We start from the raw sequence: 19,274 nt of genomic DNA, 5'->3' as shown, positions 1-19,274 counted from the left end.
GGGTGCCTAAACAGTCCGCTCAGGTCACCGCCCTGTCAAGGCCCTCCGGATACTCTCAGCGCAGCGGCCATATTTGTTTTCCTCCCATTACCGGAAGCGCTCCTCCAAAGCTCCGCCCCATCCTGCCTGCAGCGTTTGGGCCAAGTCCTGGCAGGTCCCTGCGTCCACTCCGTTGCCCGAAGCGCTTCACCTAGGCCCCGCCTCAACCCCGCCCTCAGCCGTTGCGCGTCGGGGCCTGGCCAATAGACACACCCCGCCCATTACCGGAAGCGTTCCCTCCAGGCATGTCCCGTGCCGGATCTTCCACCTGCGCTCTTGTGCAGTTATTGAAAGACCCGGAAGCGGCTGGACGAAGCGAAGGTCGTATCGACCTCAGTGGGTTTTGAACTTTCTGTTTTGTACGTGAGCGTCTCCAGTCAACAGTCGCACACGCCCAGCGCCTGGGGTCTCAATACACGTTAACGTCCCCTGCCCCGCGCCCCCTACCGCGGTGAATGGCGTCGCGGGCACACCGAACCGTGCTGGCGGCGCTGCCCGCGCGGGGGTCCCGGTTGGTTTCGGTTCGGATCTTTCGGAGTCGGTCCCCGCCTGTGGTGCTCGGGGCCCTCGGGCCGTCAGGCGCCGCCTGCCGCCTTGTGTCCCTGGGCACCCGTGTCCCCCGCGCCGCGTGAGTCTCGGGAGATGGGCGTGCGGGGTGGATGGCAGCGCTCGGCGCCTGTGCCCGCAGCCTGGCGGGTCTGGGCCCATCGGGGCTCGGAGTCTGGCCCTGGGGTGGCGCAGACCCCGCCGCCTCCTAGGAATCTCCCCTGCAGCCCCGCATGTGGTGGGAGGACCGATGTCCGGGAAGAGCACGCTGTTGAGCGGGGGCTTTCAGGAGCGGGACCGAGGACGGGAGAGCGCGGGGTGTCAGAGCGCGGGTCACGTCCCGCACGCGAGGCTGAGGGGCCTTGTGGAAGCCGTGACTGCGGCAGGGAGGCCAGGGATGAGGAGAGAGAGAGAGAGAGAGAGAGAGAATGAAGGAGAGAAGATCAGTGAGAGGGTCGACACAGAGGGACCGTGGGAGCGGACGCAGTAACTCGGGAGAGTGGCAGACGAAGAGAAAAGAGCGAAATGTGGAGAAAAGGGAGGCGCCCCAGGACAAGGGGAGCAAAATAGCGAGCACAAGCAGAAGTGGGGCCACAAGAGCGAGGCGCTTCAAACGCAGAGCGGGAAAGAGCAAAAGGTTGCGGGCAGAGACAGAGACAGCAGGAGAAGGTAGGATGACAGCGGGGAGAGAAACAGCGGTGCGAGATCCGATGGGGGTGCCAGTGAGTCGGGCGGAGGGGGTGTAACCGGAAAGCGGGATTGGAACAGGGAGAGCAGAGGGGACGCCCGTGGGGGCAGAGAGAGGCAGAAACGTATGGCGAGTGGAACAGTCAGAAAGACTGGGGAGAAAGAGTAGGACAAGGCGAAATAGGTGTGAAGAGTTCCCCGGAAAGTGTAGGTGCAGGGAAAGGAAGAGAGGAAAGGGGAGAAAGCAAGGGAGGAGATGGGGAAACACAGGAAAAACAGCGGAGAGAATCAGGAAAGAGGGAGACATGAACAGATTGATAGAAATCAGTGCTTCGGAGGCAGAAAAAAGGGGGAACCCAGGTCTGGATGAGTGGTGGTTGATGGGATATGGGTGATTAAGTTGTGATCCAGTGACCTGTGTCTTCATAAGGTTTTTAACTTGAAATTTGCTGGTTTGGGGGCACCTGGGTGCTGAGTCGGTTAAGCATCCGACTTGGGGTTAGGTCAAGATCTCATGGTTCATGAGCTCAAGCCCCACCGCTGGCTCTGTGCTGACAGCTCAGAGTCTGGAGCCTCTGGATTCTGGGTCTCCCTCTCTCTGCCCCTCCCCCGCTCGCACTCTGTCTCTCTCTAAAAAAATAAATAACAAGTGAAATTTGCTGGTTTGAATTGAACAGATGGGAAAAAGAATTACAGAACTCCTGCTTATATGGCTCGCGCATTTTATAATTATTTGCATCATAACATAGCTTGCATTCGCAACCTTAATCAGCCAGAGGGGAGAGACCTGTTTCAGTCAGTTATGGGTCACCCTCTTCTCTTATCCTGGGATGGCATGAAGGAGGTGGACTAGAGCAAGAAATTACTGAATCGGGCACTACATGATGCTTTTTAAAGCACTATCAAGTGTTTCTTTTCCTTTTAAGTGGATTTAATTTTTCTACCTCTCTCGCATTTAATTATTATTATCTTTTTATTTAAAAAAATTTTTTTAACGTTTATTTATTTTTGAGACAGAGAGAGACAGAGCATGAACAGGGGAGGGGCAGAGAGAGAGTGAGACACAGAATCTGAAGCAGGCTCCAGGCTCTGAGCTGTCAGCACAGAGCCCGACGCGGGGCTCGAACTCACTGACCGTGAGATCATGACCTGAGCCATGACCTGAGCCGAAGTCGGACGCTTAACCGACCGAGCCACCCAGGCGCCCCTATTATTATCTTTTTAAATAGAGGTAAATGTTAGTGTATTGGATATCTGCTGTTCTGTAAATAATCATTAACTTCTTCAATAAGCTTTGTTGACATCTCAAACCAGCCCTTATTATTCTTTTCTAAATAGGACGTAGTTGCAGTTTTTAAAGCTTTGACCCCAGAAGACATTAGATTAAATGAAAATTGCTGATTAAAAAATATATATTTTGTGTAGTTCAGATGAGCAGCTCTCCATTCTTTCTACTTTTTGTCATATGTTGGAACATTTTTTCTAATCAGTGAATAATTTTACTATTTCACTGTGCACTTGGTGTGTCTAGGATCTAGACAGAACCTAGTTTAGTTAAGTTAGTCTAATATTGCACAACGTGTCTTCCTTGATGTGATTTGTCTATGAGTTAGGTTTCAGCTTTGAAGTACATGTTCCCTCAAGTCCCCCTTGTCCATCGTCTGAATATGTTGAAGGTAGGCTGGGTTGACTTGGAACTTTGTTCCAACAGAACCCATCTATTCATGGTCAGGAAATGTGCTCGGAGCTCATTTCCATAGCTGACCCAAATGTTAAGCAGCAAATCTCTGTGTTTATCATTTTATATGTTTAAAACATTTCCCTATAAATTCCTGGAAAAGAGGCACTAATTGTTTGGGATTAATGTGACTAAAACCATGAAAGAAGTTTCTTTGGTCAGGCATATTGTGAATGATGCTGGAATTTTGGAATGATACTGTCTAGAACTTGCATATAGTCTACCATTCGTTGACGTTTTTCATTTTTGAATTTTATCTGGCACAATATTGTAAAATTCTCCGTAGTTTAGCTGATGGAAATTCTCTAATGGAAAGTGTAACAAAGCAAAATCAGGGATTTATGACTTGCTCAAAATGATGTGTCTTATCCAATTACTCATTTATAATTAACTCTTATACCTCTCTCCTCCTCTCATTTTTGTGAAAGGAGTACTCTCCTGATGGCCTCTTGGTGAAATGTGCTTTCATTTCAGGAACTGTTGACATTCAGGGATGTGGCCATAGAGTTCTCTCAGGAGGAGTGGGAGTGCCTGGACCCCGCTCAGAGGGCCTTGTACAGGGACGTGACGTTGGAGAACTACAGGACCCTGGTCTCCCTGGGTGAGGATAGTTTCCCTGCAGAGGTTGGAAAATGTTCTAGGCTACCTTTGTGTTTCTTTTGGGAGGCGCTTGAGAGTCCCTGCCCTGTTTGACTGAGAGTGAAGCCCTGTTGATCCAGAAGTGAAAAGCTTCGCAACGAGGTGTCTGGATTTGAAGTGCCCCCTTTCTTCCGATGATATGCTCCCTATATGCAGGTTAGTGGTGGCGCTAGAAGTTGAGGAGACACAAGACTTTATGTCAAAACTTTGAAACATCGGATTGCCTGGTTTTGCTCCTGTACTCTTGATTCAGTAGTTCTGGGAAGAGAGCTGGATATCTGTATTTGTCAAACATTCAAGCATTTGGAAGATGTAGGTCGGTCACTGAACAAGTCTGTGAAATGCTATTCACAACCCGCCTGTGTTGAATGTCCTTGGTCTCAGCTGTCCAGGGACTGGGATTAGTTTATGGAAAAGCTGCAGGGCATCATCTACCGGTTTCCATGTCAGCAAGACCCTCTCTCTGAGCTGAATATCATCTCCACTGTGGAGGAAGGAAGAGCCTTGCACGGCCAGGAGTGGGGTGAAACTAGCGGCAAAACCCAGGTGGGTGGGAAGGTATCAGAGATGTGAAGGCAAGTGAGGGTCAGATGGCAGAGAGGAATTGACTCCCTGAAATGTTGTTTGGGACATTCTCCCCGGGTGGGAGAGGTGTTTGGAAAAGAAGAGTTGATCTCTTGTGGGGTCTCAAAGGAGGGTGTTACTCTCCTCCTTCACCCTCTTCTTGGTGTGTGCATGTCTCCTGCCCTCCTCAGTGGTAGTGCAGCTCCTGGCAGCAACAAGGGCAAAGTCTTTGTCACGACCCAGGCATGCCCTTCTCTGCCCCCAGGAGTCCTTACTGGTTCGACCTTGGGGAGCACATGGAGAGCTGTTTGTAAGGGGCGTCTTCCTTCGCTGCGTCTCCTTCTCTAGTCAGTCACACAGATCTTAGGTGAGGCCCCCTTCGTCCTGACTGCGGGCCTTCTCCAGCTTGTATCCTGTTTCATGTGCTTGAGTGACCTGTCATGATGGCAACACTCTTTGCGTCTAGGGCCAGAGGCAGGTGCATGGGCTGTCCCAAGCCCTCTGCCCGCTCCATGCCTCTGCCATTTCTTCATTTCCACTTTCACGCTGTAGGGGCATGTGTACTGGGAATGGAGTGGGTGTTTCAAGATTGTTACTCAGCAATGCTGTAAAGACAGTGTGTGGCGGGGGGCGGTCCGGTGGGGGGCCCTTTGTTTGATCCCCAGTCCTTCATGGGGACCGTATTTCAGGCTTTGGGCCATCAGCCAGGAGTCTGTAGGTAGATCCCAGGTCCTGTTTCAACATCCCACAAAGTATAACCCCTTTCCTTAGTCTCTTATCTTCTTTGTCTCTGTCTTGCAGGTCTTCCTTAGTCTGGGAGTGTGGGAAAACTTTGGCTCTCCCTGATTTCATAGTCTCCTAAGTTTGTGTGGGTTTGCCTCTGAAACTTTCTGGGTTGTGAAATACACTTCCTTAGTGTCTGAACTTTTATCCTCGTATTTTCTGTTGTGATAACCTACCCATTATGTACTGGACGACTTGTGTGGTGAACTCTTCCATACAAAGTTTAGTGGTAAAAAGAACATTCTAGATGCAGAACACTTATATTTAGATGTCAAAGCACCATTCTGCTAAGTGGAGCTGTGCCCCCAAAGCACCTGAGTAGAGTGGTCAGCATGTTCCAGGATGCTGGCATCGAGTGTAGCATGAGAGCCTGGCTTAGGGCTCCAGGACTTCTGGTTTTTGGAGTGTCACAAAAGTGTCTCTCAAGGGCACAGTGGTAATAGGGATCGAGTACACTAAGGGTCATCCCCCTTTGATTTGACGTGAAGAAATACAGGAAATTATTCTAGTGAGATCTTTGTCTGCCTTCAGAAACCCGTCTTTGAGACTGTTGACTAAACTAATGTTCATACAACAGTATTCATTCCATGTGTATGCCCTTGTTCCTCCTCAAGTTAGTGTTGTTAGTCTTATACCTGCAATTTGTGGGACTATTTAATCAGTGAATGAATGTTGTCTCGTACATTTTACAAGATTTCCTTCCTGAGCGTTAAGGGTTATGGGTGAGCACGCCTTTTCCCAAACCTATATAACCTCTAAAATGGGGTGAGTAAAATCATAGTTACCCTTTCTGCATGAGTTTTGCTTGACATTATAACACATTATTAATAAATGCTTTTCTTGGGGCTCCTGGGTGGCCCACTTGGTTAAGCTTCTGACTCTTGGTTTCAACTCAGGTCATGATCCCACAGTTCCCTAGATCAAGCCCTGCATTGGGCTCTGCACTGACAGTATGGAGCCTGCCTAGAATTCTCTCTCACTCTCTTTATCTGCCCCTCCTCTCCTCAAGCTCGCTCTCTCTCTCTCTCTTTCAAAATAAATCAATAAACATTAAAATAATAAATACTTTTCTCTTTTGAATGAATTTGGATTTTAAAATTGGGAATATTGGATATCTTGAGAATATAGTTTTGTTATGAAATGACTGTTAATTCCAGAATTATGAAAATTTCGTCCATAAACAGTTATATAAGATATCATCCTTTTCTATAGTATGTTTTAATTTGTCTAAAGATAACTTGTTGGGTTTTATATAAATTTGATATATTTTTTAATTTCAGTTCAAATGTTTTATTTTAGTCATCTCAGTGTATAGATCCACCGTGAAACTCTGAGTATACTGAACTAATAGTTAAATATCTAATTTTACTTTATAGCTACATGACCAATTTCTTTCATGTACTTCTTCATCACTGTTACTTATGGCATAGATCTCCACAAAATTTTTAAGGTTCTGGAAATTCCATTTTTCAGTTAACCCATGATTACTATTTTGTTTCTCATTTTCTATTTAACCTGAACTCTAAGGTTCACGTTGTTCTTGTTGACCCACATAGCTGTCCTGTTGTTCTGCCACCATTATTGTTTCCTGTCTTGTTGGTACCTCTGCACAGCCAACCTCTTCCATTGATCTTCTGGAACTGGCAAATATTGTTTCTGCCCTTAACTGCTACTGGTAATACCACCTTCATTAGAAGTTATTCCTTGTTGTTTTGGTCATATGACCCTTAAGGTTATTTATAGTCTCCTGATAATTTTGTGAAGTCAGGATTTATTACTTTTGGGCAAGTGCATGTTATTTTTATTCATTCATGATAATTATATGTTTTTTAATACATTTGGTGATAGCATTCCTCACCTCATGTATGTTTCATGGCGATAGATCCAGTGATAGAACTGCAGAGTATGAGAGGAAGCTAGCCTAGGAGACACTATTATTTTTACATTATATAAATAGACTTAGTTTCAAATTTTTTAATCTATTGTGAAATTAGTAATTTCAGTTGTTAGCTAGTTTAAAAAGAACTTCTAATTAAAGTAGAATTCACATAACATAAAGTTAGCCATTTTCAAGTGAGCAGTTTGCATATTTACGGGTTGTTCAACTACCATCTTGGCCTAGTTGCACATTTCCATCACTCCATTTTACCCATTAAGCAGTTTTTCCCCAATTTCCTCTGTCCCCAGTCCCTGAAACAACAGTCTGCATTCTGTCTCTGTTTAATCTGTTTGTAGATTTTCTTTTTCTATTTTGTCTGGACTCTTCACAGCCCTTTGCAATTCTGTATGTGTTTAAAAATTTTTTAATGTTTGTTTTTTTTTGAGAGAGAGCGGGAGCAGGGGAGGGGTCAGGGGGAGGCGAGGGGGAAGAGGATCCAAAACTGGCTCCACATTGACAGCAGTGAGTCCAACGTGGGGCTCAAATTCACAAACAGTGAGATCATGACCTGAGCTGAAGTCGGACGCTTAACTGACTGAGCCGCCCAAGCGCCCCATGTTTTCCACTTATTTAAAAATGGTTTTTGGAGTTTTTACATGTCTATGTAGGGTCTCCAGATCACTTTGGTCAATATTACCTTTTTTTTTTTTTTTTTTTTTTTAAAGTAGGCTTCATGCCCGGTGTGGAGACCAATACAGGCTTGAACCCACGACCCTGAGATCAAGACCTGAGCTGAGAACAAGGTCATTTAACTGACTGAGCTACCCAGGGCCCTCATATTGCCATCTTGAAAAATATGAAATCTTCCAATCCATAATTACGTATTGTCTTTCTCTTTATTTATGTGTTTAATTTCTCTGAGCAGCATTTTACAGTTTTCAGCCTATAGGTCTTTCACCTCCTTGGTTAAAATTTATTTCACAGTATTTTATTCTTTGGATGGTACTTTATACTTGATACCATGTTTAAAATTTCCTTTTCAGATTGTTCATTATAGTGTGTAAAACACAAGTGAATTTTGGTACCGTATCCTGCAACTTTGCTGACATCTTTTTAAACATTAGCAGGTTGTATGTGTGTTGGGGGGTATGTCAGTGTGGAGCCCACTTTGGATCCTCTTTCTCCCTCTCTCTTTCTGCCCCTCCTCTGGTCCTGCTCTGTCTTTCAAAAGTAAACAAATGTAAAAAAAATTTTTTTTAAAGAAAGTGTAAAACATGACTGAAAACATACAGAACTGCAAAGGGCTGTGAAGAGTCCAGACAAAATAGAAAAAGAAAATCTATAGAACAGATAAATTTTATATATTTACATATATGTCTATTATATATATTTATTTATGTGTGTCATTTTCACACAGAGATAATTTTCCTTTTTCTCTTCTATTATCTATGCTTGTTTTCCTTTTTTCTTGTTTTATTGCTTTGGTTAGAACTTGCAGAATAGGGGCGCCTGGGTGGCGCAGTCGGTTAAGCATCCGACTTCAGCCAGGTCACGATCTCGTGGTCCGTGAGTTCAAGCCCCGCGTCGGGCTCTGGGCTGATGGCTCAGAGCCTGGAGCCTGTTTCAGATTCTGTGTCTCCCTCTCTCTCTGCCCCTCCCCCGTTCATGCTCTGTCTCTCTCTGTCCCAAAAATAAATAAACGTTGAAAAAAAAAAATTAAAAAAAAAAAAAAACATTCAATAATTAAAAAAAAAAAAAAAAGAACTTGCAGAATAGTGTTAGATACCAGCAGTGAAAGTGGATATTCATGTCTTATTTCTTATGTCAGGGGGAAGTTTTTTACTGTTTCTTAGAGGATATTAGCTGTAGTTTTTCATAAATAATCTTTAAAGGTTGAGGAAGGTCACTTCTGAGTATGCTGAGTGTTTTGTCATTTAAGAGTTCTAGAATTTTTCAGATATTTTGCATGCAATAAGATCATTAGGTTTTGTTTTTCTTTTTGTCTTCCTAATATTAATGTGGATTGTAACGTTGATAGATGTTTATATGTTGAACTTTCTACCACTGAATTCTTGGAATAAATCCCTTTTACTTATGTTGTGTGATTTTAATATGCTTTCTATTTAGTTGGCTGGCATTTTGCTGAAGACTTTTACATCTTTATTAATAAGGGTATTGCTCTGTAGTTTTCTTGTGATGTCTTTGTCTGGTTTGGAATCAGAATAATGTTTGCCTCAGAATAAACTAAGAAGTGCCATTGTTTATTCCTTGTAGTGTTATTTTAGTTATAAGGAACTTCCTCACCTTTTGTTTCTCTAGTAAGTCTTAATTTCTCCCTTATTTTCAAAGGACAGGGTTTCTGGAGATTGAATTGATTGCCAGGTTTTTGTTTTTGTTTTCTTTGTCAACACTTTAAATATGTTATCCCATGGTCTTTTGCTTCATGGTTTGGCTGAACATTCAGCTTTGAAAGATATTGTGTGTGCTTTCTACATGACGCTTCTCACTTCTTGCTTTCAAGATTCTCTTTTTACCTTTGTCTTTCCACGTAGTGATCATGACTTGTTGCAGTGTACGTCTCTGAATTTTTCTTAATTGTGTGTTCATTGAGTACTTAGATTTGTAGATGCATGTCTTTTAACAGTTACAAAATTGTCTACCATATTTTCTCCATATTCCTTTGCCTCCTTCCCTTTCTTTGTGGGACTCTCATTGTTCATATATTGTTCCCCATGATGTTGTCTGGTAGGACTATTAGACTCTGTTCATTTGTATTCATTCTTTGTGCTGCTCAGACAAGGTGATTTCAAATGACTTCCCTACTAGTTTGCTGAATCTTATTTCTACCTCATGAAATCTGTTATTGAACTTCTCTGTGAAGTTTTTCATTTTGTGTATTTTACACTTTGAGTATTTTACATTTAAACTTGAGAAGGTGTTTTGTTTCATCTTCCACGTTCTATCTCTTTATTGATATTCTCTGTTTATTTAAACACAATTTTTCTGGGGCGCCTGGGTGGCGCAGTCGGTTAAGTGTCCGACTTCAGCCAGGTCACGATCTCGCGGTCCGTGAGTTCGAGCCCCGCGTCGGGCTCTGGGCTGATGGCTCAGAGCCTGGAGCCTGTTTCCGATTCTGTGTCTCCCTCTCTCTGCCCCTCCCCCGTTCATGCTCTGTCTCTCTCTGTCCCAAAAATAAATAAACGTTGAAAAAAAAAAAATTAAAAAAAAAAAATTTAAACACAATTTTTCTGATTTCTTTTTAATTCTTTGCCCACCATTTCCTTTAGCTTAAATAGTTGATTTAAAGTGTTTGTTTAATAATTCCAAAGTTTGGGCTTCGTTAGGGTCAAGATTTGTTATATATTTTTCTGTATGGGTCGCACTTTATTGTTGTGTTGCCTCCTTTGTACCTTCTTATTAAAAAATGGGACATTATTAGGGCACCTGGGTTGCTCAGTTGGTTGAGTGACCGACTTTGGCTCATGTCATGATCTCATGGTTTGTGAGTTTGAGCCCTGCGTTGGGCTCTGTGCTGACAGCTCAGAGTCTGGAGCCTGCTTCTGATTCTGTGTCTCCCTTTCTCTCTCCCCCTCCCCCACTCATGCTCTGTCTCTCTCTGTCTCAGAAACAAACAAAATTTTAAAAAACGGGACATTATGAATATGAATATGCTGATACTTTGGAAATCATAATATTCTCCCTTCCTAGGGTTTTTTATGTCTCTTGTGATTGCTGTTGTGTGTTTGTTTCTCTCAACAAATTTTGTGTGGCATATTTTCTTTGCTACAGGTAGCCACTGAAGTCTTTGGTTCGCTTATTGGTCAGCTAGTGATTCAACAGATTTCCTGAAACAGCTGGAACCAAACACAAAACAAACCAACTTTCCATACTTTGTAGATGAGTGTGTGTGTGTTGGGGAGTGCATGAAACACACAGTATAGACGTTTACAGTGGTGCCTTCCCTTCACTTCTGCTTGCTCAGAATCTGATGGTCAGCAGGAGGTAAAAGCTTGGGGGTTTCTCAAGTCTTTTCTCATGAGCCTGGTCCTGGACATACCTGTATCCTTCTAGAGTCCCTGGAGTATGTAGGGGGACTTCAGAGCCTTATTCCCCACTGCACCTCACTCCCCAAGGTTTTTCTTAGGGTTTTGGTTTGTCTAGTATTTGCCCCAATTGTTATCCCTTTCCCTAGATGGCAGTGGCTACTACATTTACCTTTAAATATTTCTGACAGATGGCCCCTAGTTATCACTTCCACCTAGATAGAGATGTGAGGTAGGCCAAAGAAGGGTACACACTTTAAGCCAGTCCCTCAGGGAGCCAGCAGACAGATTGAAACAAACAAATGACTAGTCACAATTCTTTAAAGGCTCCCATCTTCAAGGCCACTTCCTAGCTGGGGTGCGGAGCAGAGTCACAGCAAGTTAAAACAAATACCTTTTTCTTGATTAAGAGTGTATCTGGTGCCTAGAATCCTGTGACTAATTTCTAGAGGTCTTATAAATTTCATTCTGACAATTTTTGCTAGTTTATCTCCTGCTTTGTAAAAAGAGATACATTTGGAGTTCCCTTCTTGCCATTTTGATGTCACAGTTCCTCATTGTTAATTTCTGTAATATTACTTATTTATCAGAACTTCTATTTCAAAATATTCATGTTTTCCATTTATGATATTATGTGCTTCTGAAATACAGCCTCTTTTTTTCTTATGGGTGAGTTCTTTAGAATTCTGAAGTCCATATATTTTTAATAAATGAACATACTTATTAATTAGTGCTGGATTTGCCTTGGGTTACTAAAATCTTTATTATTTTTTATTTTGATTAACACTTAATTTTTATGTATATTACAGTATATAACCTCAGTGCACTGATTATTAACATTGCAGAATGCCTGTTTGCATGGATATATTTTTGAAGAAGTATTTCAGGAGAATATTTTACTATCTTCAAAATGTGGTCTTAATATTGTGTACAAAATAAGTATTCAGTTAGCTTTAATATTTATATTTTTTACAAATATGATTCACCTTTATCCCTCTTGTGAGGTTCTGTAAACTTTGGGGTGCCTGTGGGAAATTCTATTATTTCAGGGTAGTTGGAACTTTTTTTTTTTTAATGTTTATTTTTGAGAGAGACACAGTACAAGTGGGGGAGGGGCAGAGAGAGAGGGAGACACAGAATCCCCAGCAGGCTCCAGGCTCCATGCTGTCGGGAAAGAACCTGACACAGGGCTCAAGCTCACGAACCATGAGATAGTGACCTGAGCTGAAGTTGGCCACCTTACTGACTGAGTCACCGAGGCGCCCCAGGGCAGTTGGAACTTTTGACCACAGAGCTTTTGAACATAGGTTTCCCTGCAAATAATTTAAACCATATGTAGTCATCCTTTCTTTACTGAAGAATTTTATGTCTTTTCTGTGTTTATACATTTGCACACCATGGTTGAGAAACCTGATAACGCTTGTCAGTTATGAGTTTTACTTTTGGTGTAATACGTTTCAATGTAAATACCCATCTTCAACTCTGGTTAATAAGATGCCTACGATTATTTATATCTTACAGATAAGGCTACTAGATGTGTGGGCAAAGAATTACCACCAAAAGACTGCATTAATAATGGAGAATTACTGCAAACGTTGACTTTTGAAAGAGACCGAAGTCATGACTTTGATGACTTTGATTTGAAGAAAGACCAGCAAGATGTGAACAAACTTGAGACTCCGTGGATTTATGAAGAAAAATATTACGAAGGAATAACTACATCCCATTATAAAAATCTCACCTGTAGAGAAGACCAACAACATCCTAAATTCTGGAATAATTTCCCTGTAAAGCACAGTGTTTCCATAAGAAGAAGTACATCTCCATATTATAAACATGATATGACAAACAAGGAGCTAAACTACATGGTAGGCCATTCAGGAAACAAGTATATGAACTGCTTGGGCAATAAGCTTGGAGTAAGCTTTCATTCGCATCTGGCTGAACTGCAGAGATTTCAAACCCAAGAGGAAATTTGTGAAAGTAATCAAGTTGAGAAGTCTACCAAAACGTCCTCAGTTTCACCACCTCAAAGAATTGCTTCTAGTGTCACAACCAACATTGTTAATAAGTATGGGAAGGTTCTTATGCATCCTTCATTACTGACACAATATGAGAAGACCCCCAGTAGAGAAAAACCTTACAAATGCAATGAGTGTGGGAAGGCTTTTAGCCATTGTTCAACCTTAGCTAATCATCAAAGAATTCATTCTGAGCAAAGACCTTACAAATGTAACGAGTGTGGCAAAGCCTTTAACAGGTTCTCGAACCTCACAAGGCATCAGAGAATTCATACTGGAGAGAAACCATATAAATGTAATGTATGTGGTAAGCATTTTATGATACGTTCCCACCTTTGGGGCCACGAACGAATTCATACTGGAGAGAAGCCTTACAAATGCAATGTGTGTGGCAAAGCCTTTTCTGAGTGTTCAAATCTTGCTCAACATAAGAGAATCCATTCTGGAGAAAAACCTTACAAATGTAATCAGTGTGGTAAGGATTTTACCACCCGTTCACACCTTTGGAGTCATGAGAGAATTCATACTGGAGAGAAACCTTACAAATGTAATGAGTGTGGAAAGGCCTTCACTGGGAGTTCAAACCTTACACAGCATAAGAGAATTCATGCTGGAGAGAAACCGTACAAATGTAATGTATGTGGCAAGGCCTTTAGTCAGAATTCAAGCCTTACAGTTCACCAAAGAATTCATACTGGAGAGAAACCTTACAAATGTCATGAATGTGGCAAATCCTTTAAGCAGTATTCAAGCCTCAGTAGACATCAGAATATACATACAGTGAAGGTATAGAGGGTGTGTTAAGACTTTTATTAAATGTTCTCACCTTTGGAGTCATAGGGGAATGGATACTGTGAAGAAACTTTACAAAAGAATGTAGCACGGCCCTCATGCCATGACTTGATCTCAGGATTCACCAAAGATTTCATGTTGGAAAAAACCCTACAAACATAATTAGGTGGTACATTGCTTAAGCAGGTTCCACAATGTACTGTGCATTAGAGAATTCCTAATAGTGAGAACTTAGTCTAGTTCTTGAAGGTTAATCAAATCAAATGTTACACTCTGCAGGTAAATTAAAAGTCAAAATGCTTTAAAATTCATGAGATGATGGGTGTCAAAGGAGCAGGGACATCTGTGGAAACCCCTTAAGTTTATACAATCTTTTTATTCTTTTGGATTTCTTTTGTTTTTGTTTTTAAAAATACTTATTATTTATTTTTGAGAGATATAGAATGGGGTTGGGGGCAGAGAGAGAGAGGGAGACACAGAATCTGAGGTAGACTTCAGGCTCTAAGCTGTCAGCACAGAGCCTGATGTGAGGCTCAAACTCACGAACTGTGAGATCGTGACCTCAGCAGGATAACTCAACTGACTGAGCCACCCAGGCGCCCCTGTTCTTTTAGATTTCTTAATGAGGTTACTTTATTACTGACTTTGAACCTGTGGTTGAAAATATATCATTGACATAATGTCTTCATCACAGACGTTTCACATATTGCCCTAACAGTGCCCGTGATGGAACCTTTTGTTTTGGTCCTAATGTAAATGGGTTTTGTTTTTAATTTTCAATTCACTTGTTCATTTCTGGTATCTCCGAAGGCAGTTAACTTTTGTACCTTAACCTTGTGGCCTGCAGCCTTGGTGTAAATGGTATTTTATCTACCATACTTTGGGACATTGTATGAAATAGTTCAATGCTTTGGTGACAGGTGCCACTCTGTTTTCTTCCTAGTATAAAAACAAAGAACTCTCTGTTATCATACTATTATCAAGTGAATCTTGCAGTCATGAAGTCCAACTTGGTCATGAGGCAGGTTCCTATGGTACTATGTTGCAATCAGAGTATCTGTAGTTTATTAAGATCTCAGAAGCTTTATGCCTAATTTTTATTAGCATATAAAATAAATCTTTGCACAGAATGGAAATGGAAACTGGTCATAGCCAGTATTATAAATAATATACCAGTAATCTAAAATATGAGAACAAGTTATGAAAACACCTAAATGTAAATCTAGATTACTGGACGAACATTGCCATCCAGCTTTTTCAGTGTATCATGATGGTTAAATCCTGTGATTTGTTACCACCCCCCATAAGTTCAAGTCTTCAGTCCGCTGCTAAACAAGGCATGAAGTTAGTGAAATCACTCAACCCTGTGTGCCTTAATTCTTAAGGATGTGTTTGTGAGAGGAACAGACACAACAGCCATATCAAAGATGCAGGGACCTTCAGTGCCATTCAGAGATACATACTTTAAAGTTCCTGACCAATTTATTATTATTGTACTAGTCTAAATTTTTAATATGGCTTTATTATTATTATTATTTTTATCTGGAGGAAAAGCTCCTACAGTTAGCAGCACTTCTCACTTTCAGGAAACTTCCCCTAGCTCTCTCTTTCTGAGCTAGAGATGGGTCCACATATCCAGACTCTCCCTTTCTCACAATGGGACTCTGAGAGCACATCCACAGCCACCACCACCCCCCAGTCCCCCACTCCCTCCCCCCCCCCCCCCGCCCGGTGTGCACCTCAGTGGCTACTTGGATCCTGGAGAACTTGCAGGTAGCCACAGAAGCCTCCTGGGAATTGGGGACTTGGCTGACCAGGATAGCCAGTGTGGATTGGGTCCCAGGGAGAATGCGGGGCTGGTGCACCTGCCCCCCATCCAACATCCCTGCAGGCCCTGAGGACTGAAGCTTGGAACATTAGGAAAGCTGGCCTGTTTCCTGAGCAATTTAGCTGGACTTTTCAGAAAAAGGCAGAGGGGGGAGGGTTCCCAGAGTGAGTCAGGCTCCTGTGAGGGAGGGAATGCTACTGGGATGGAAAACAGCAGCTAAGGGCCACCACATGAGCGCATCTGGTCAGAGAATTGCCTCCCCAGTTCCATGCAGCTGCAGCTGCACCGGGGCCCAGAACTCATTCGAAGTGTGGCTGGACAGCACTGGGACTTGACTTTCTCTTCGGTTAGGAAAACCGTGCGGCACGAAGAGGACTAACGGAAGACCCAGTAAGAACTTGGAGCATGACTGGGGCTGATTTCTGTCCGCCTATTAATCCTCCCCTTTGGTCACCATTAACTTCCGTTTAATGTCATCTTGGAAGTAGGTCCTTGGTTCTGTGATGGTGTAGAGACTTCCACTTTATGGAAAACCCCCAAGAACCAGATTCACCCCGTTCTGTTTCGTTTTTCTCAGAGAACATTTTGTTTTTTCAGTTTCCTGAATGGCCAGCTCACATATTGTTCCTTTTTCATGGAACTTTACCAGACATTCCATGCTTGGTTAATTTCTGGATAAATGTGTTCTGTCTATTGAAAGTTACATACTCAAAGACACCCCCTTAATATCCAGGTTGTGTCAGGACCCACATTTTACTATTTCTAGACGTTGAACTACTCCACTACAAACATGACCAACAATTATGTAAGGACTTATGTGATAATTAGATAGTATTACATTTACAGTAATTAGCATTTATGGTTTGTTATCGGGCATAAGTTCAGTGTGGTCCAACATTGCTTGTAATATGGCTGCATCACCACTGCGCACACAACTCTGTGAAGAGGAGTGAATAAACAGTAAACACGCTGTGCAGAAACAACTTGATACACTTCTGATGAGATCAGGAGATTTTGTTCCTTGGCCAGACAAAGCAGAGCCTGGACAGGCTGGAGCCGTGGTTTATGAGAACATAGGGGCTGACAGTTGGGAAACATCCATTGATGAAGGCAGAGATGTTCACCAGCAACCAACTGGGATTATTAATAAGAGCAATGCAGAGTTGGAAGGTGGAGGACAGGGTGTAAAATGACACGAAGATGCTCACAAGGACAAGGATTCTTTGGGTGGCAGTGGACTCGGGGGAGCATCTAGCAGAGAGTTTGTTGCCACGAATGTATCTGACCCGCTGCTTGTGCCTGTGCAGGATGGAAACCATGGAGCCGCTGGCCCAGATCATGAGCCACAGACATAAAACATCAGGGAATGATAACATCGCTGCCAGTACTGATAACATGAGTTTGTTATTGCCCACGCCAGAGCAGTATCCCAAATCCTTTTTCATGGTGATGTTTGCGTTGCTCCATTTGCCAGTCACATTTACGGGAAAAGAGATGTTTGCCAGCATTGCCAGAATCCAGCACAAGAAAACAAAGGAGCCAGTGTGCTTGGGAGCCTTCAGTTTAAGTTCTGCCTGTGTGGAGTCTCTTGGGCTGATCATGATGGCCTGAAAGACACTCAAGAGGCAGATGCTGCTCATGGACATGGCCCTTCCACTTCTGTGAAGATAGAAAACCAGTTTGCATCCGGCTTCGTTGAGGAAATCTTTGAAACCGAAAGCTGTCATTGTCTGCGGGACTCCTTTAGAAAGCAGGGCTAAGGAGTTGGCTATCATCAGGTGCTTGAGAATCAAATCTGTGGGCCTCACCCTGTGCTCAGTGGAGTAAAGGAAGAGATAATGGTAGAGAAGAGAGAAATTTCCAAGAGTTCCAAATACTGTCTGTGATAAGAAGATTGTTCCAGTGGCCACATCCATGGATGCCATTCTGCCAGCTTGCAGTGACTGATAATGTCTTTAGAGCCAGAATAAGATCCTCCCTGCTTGGGATTATGGTGCACAGGCTACATTTATCTTGTCCACTGCAATTCAGTATTCTCCAGTTACCATTGGTTCCCCTTTAGAAGTATTTATAGGTGTTTTGTGTTTTTTTCTACACATGCTTTCAAGTGTTGAATATATAAGTTTTTTTTTTAATGTTTATTTCTGAGAGAGAGAGAATGAGCAGGGGCATTTGCAGAGAGAGAGAGGGAGACACAGAATCCAAAGCAGGCTCCAGGCTCTGAACTGTCAGGACAACGCCCGATGCGGGGCTCGAACTCACAGACCCCGAGATCACGACCTGAGCTGAAGTCAGACACTTTACCAGCTGGGCCACCCAGGCGCCCTGAATATATAACTTTTTTTTTTTTTTAAAAATTTTTTTTTTCAACGTTTATTTATTTTTGGGACAGAGAGAGACAGAGCATGAACGGGGGAGGGGCAGAGAGAGAGGGAGACACAGAATCGGAAACAGGCTCCAGGCTCTGAGCCATCAGCCCAGAGCCCGACGTGGGGCTTGAACTCACGGACCGCGAGATCGTGACCTGGCTGAAGTCGGACGCTCAACCGACTGCGCCACCCAGGCGCCCCATGAATATATAACTTTTAAAATCACTTAGGGGTACCTGGGTGCCTGGATTTCAGCTCAAGTCACGATCTCATGATTTGTGGGTTTGAGCCCCACCTTGGGCTTGGTGCTGATAGTGCGGAGCCTGCTTGGGATTCTCTCTTCCTCCACCTCTGCCCCTCCCCTGCTTGCTCTCACTCTCAAAATAAACAAATAAACTTAAAAAAAAATAAAATCACTTACTGCGTGTAAAAACTGCTGTGAAGTCCATACACATGGTAGCTTAGTTTACTCTTGTAAATCTATAAACGTGCACTACTATTTCATTATAAAGATCAGAACAATATAGACACATCGTATTTGTTTAAATTCACACCTTGTTTAGGGGAAAATGGGGAATGTAACCCATCTGGGCTGGTTGCAAAGACAGGGCACTTAGCAGTCATGCCAAACTAACCAAGTCTGTTAGGTTAGCTGTTTTCTTTGAATAATTTAGATAAAGATTTAGTTTTGTTTTTATACCTGTCATTTTGTTTTATATCGCTGGTATGTTTAGTTTCCAATTTTGGTCATAACAAGTTTCAGTTTCTGTGCGAAGATTTCTTATTCTAGATGACAACACACATCATGAACGAAGACTTGAGATGTTAGGGCAGGGTAGATGCGCTGACTGCAGTAGGGGGCTGCAGAGGCCTGCCTGTGACCAGGTTGGACTTGATTAATTCAGGAATTGCTCCATATTAGGAGGTAAGAGAAAAACGTATTTGCCTTTATGCCAGGAAGACAAGTACATTAGCACTTATATGGAAACCACTGAACAGTAGCATGTCTTGCCTTAAACTGTGGGTTGTAGAACGCTAATCCAGTATAAAAACATATAGGATTAAAAACTAAATTATCACTAATTTCAGACTATATAACTGTCTGCTTGTTAACACTTTAGAAGTAAGACTATTAGCAGTGAGGCCACATTTATGAAAGATTGTAAAATATCAGACACGCAGAAGATGTAAGGGATGGGGTTTTCTGTATTTCATTAAGTGTAACTTTTAGATTTTTGGATTTGTATTAGAATAAATTTAAATTAGAAAAAAGATCACGAGGTAAATTTGGGTCTGACAGCTTCTGTCTGACATGCAGATATAGTTGCCTTTTCCTTAAATTCTGC

At 42.6% G+C, this 19,274-nt stretch overlaps 3 protein-coding genes across 3 annotated transcripts; 2 read left to right on the top strand and 1 right to left on the bottom strand.

The window, feature by feature from the left end:
- Positions 1–284: 284 nt before the first annotated feature.
- LOC123578474 (zinc finger protein 701-like) lies at positions 285–5,137 on the top strand. The gene is made up of 4 exons (XM_045441346.1): positions 285–375; positions 408–550; positions 3,485–3,611; positions 4,034–5,137. Exons 1-4 carry the CDS (start codon positions 285–287, stop codon positions 4,114–4,116), a joined length of 444 nt encoding a protein of 147 aa, XP_045297302.1. The 3' UTR covers positions 4,117–5,137.
- A 7,178-nt stretch (positions 5,138–12,315) lies between these two features.
- On the top strand, positions 12,316–15,938 carry LOC123578473 (zinc finger protein 677-like). Its single transcript, XM_045441345.1, has 3 exons — positions 12,316–12,340; positions 12,440–13,725; positions 15,834–15,938. Exons 1-3 carry the CDS (start codon positions 12,316–12,318, stop codon positions 15,936–15,938), a joined length of 1,416 nt encoding a protein of 471 aa, XP_045297301.1.
- A 625-nt stretch (positions 15,939–16,563) lies between these two features.
- LOC123578018 (vomeronasal type-1 receptor 4-like) lies at positions 16,564–17,484 on the bottom strand. Its single transcript, XM_045440514.1, has one exon. It carries the CDS (start codon positions 17,482–17,484, stop codon positions 16,564–16,566), a length of 921 nt encoding a protein of 306 aa, XP_045296470.1.
- Between the last annotated feature and the right edge of the window lie 1,790 nt (positions 17,485–19,274).

Source organism: Leopardus geoffroyi, chromosome E2 (genome assembly GCF_018350155.1).
Source record: "Leopardus geoffroyi isolate Oge1 chromosome E2, O.geoffroyi_Oge1_pat1.0, whole genome shotgun sequence".
NCBI lineage: Eukaryota > Metazoa > Chordata > Mammalia > Carnivora > Felidae > Leopardus > Leopardus geoffroyi.
The sequence above is the reverse complement of the archived record's forward strand: the minus strand, read 5'-3'. Positions and strand labels throughout refer to the sequence as shown.

Coding starts and splice junctions, on each gene's coding strand:
- LOC123578474 (XM_045441346.1), top strand. CDS start 285: ATGTCCCGTGCCGGATCTTCCACCTGCGCTCTTGTGCAGTTATTGAAA. Junction 551..3,484: donor CTGCCCGCGCGGGGGTCCCG/GTTGGTTTCGGT, acceptor CTTTCATTTCAG/GAACTGTTGACATTCAGGGA. Junction 3,612..4,033: donor CAGGACCCTGGTCTCCCTGG/GTGAGGATAGTT, acceptor CCTTGGTCTCAG/CTGTCCAGGGACTGGGATTA.
- LOC123578473 (XM_045441345.1), top strand. CDS start 12,316: ATGGTTGAGAAACCTGATAACGCTT. Junction 12,341..12,439: donor TGAGAAACCTGATAACGCTT/GTCAGTTATGAG, acceptor TATATCTTACAG/ATAAGGCTACTAGATGTGTG. Junction 13,726..15,833: donor AGAATATACATACAGTGAAG/GTATAGAGGGTG, acceptor AGTTCCATGCAG/CTGCAGCTGCACCGGGGCCC.
- LOC123578018 (XM_045440514.1), bottom strand. CDS start 17,484: ATGGCATCCATGGATGTGGCCACTGGAACAATCTTCTTATCACAGACA.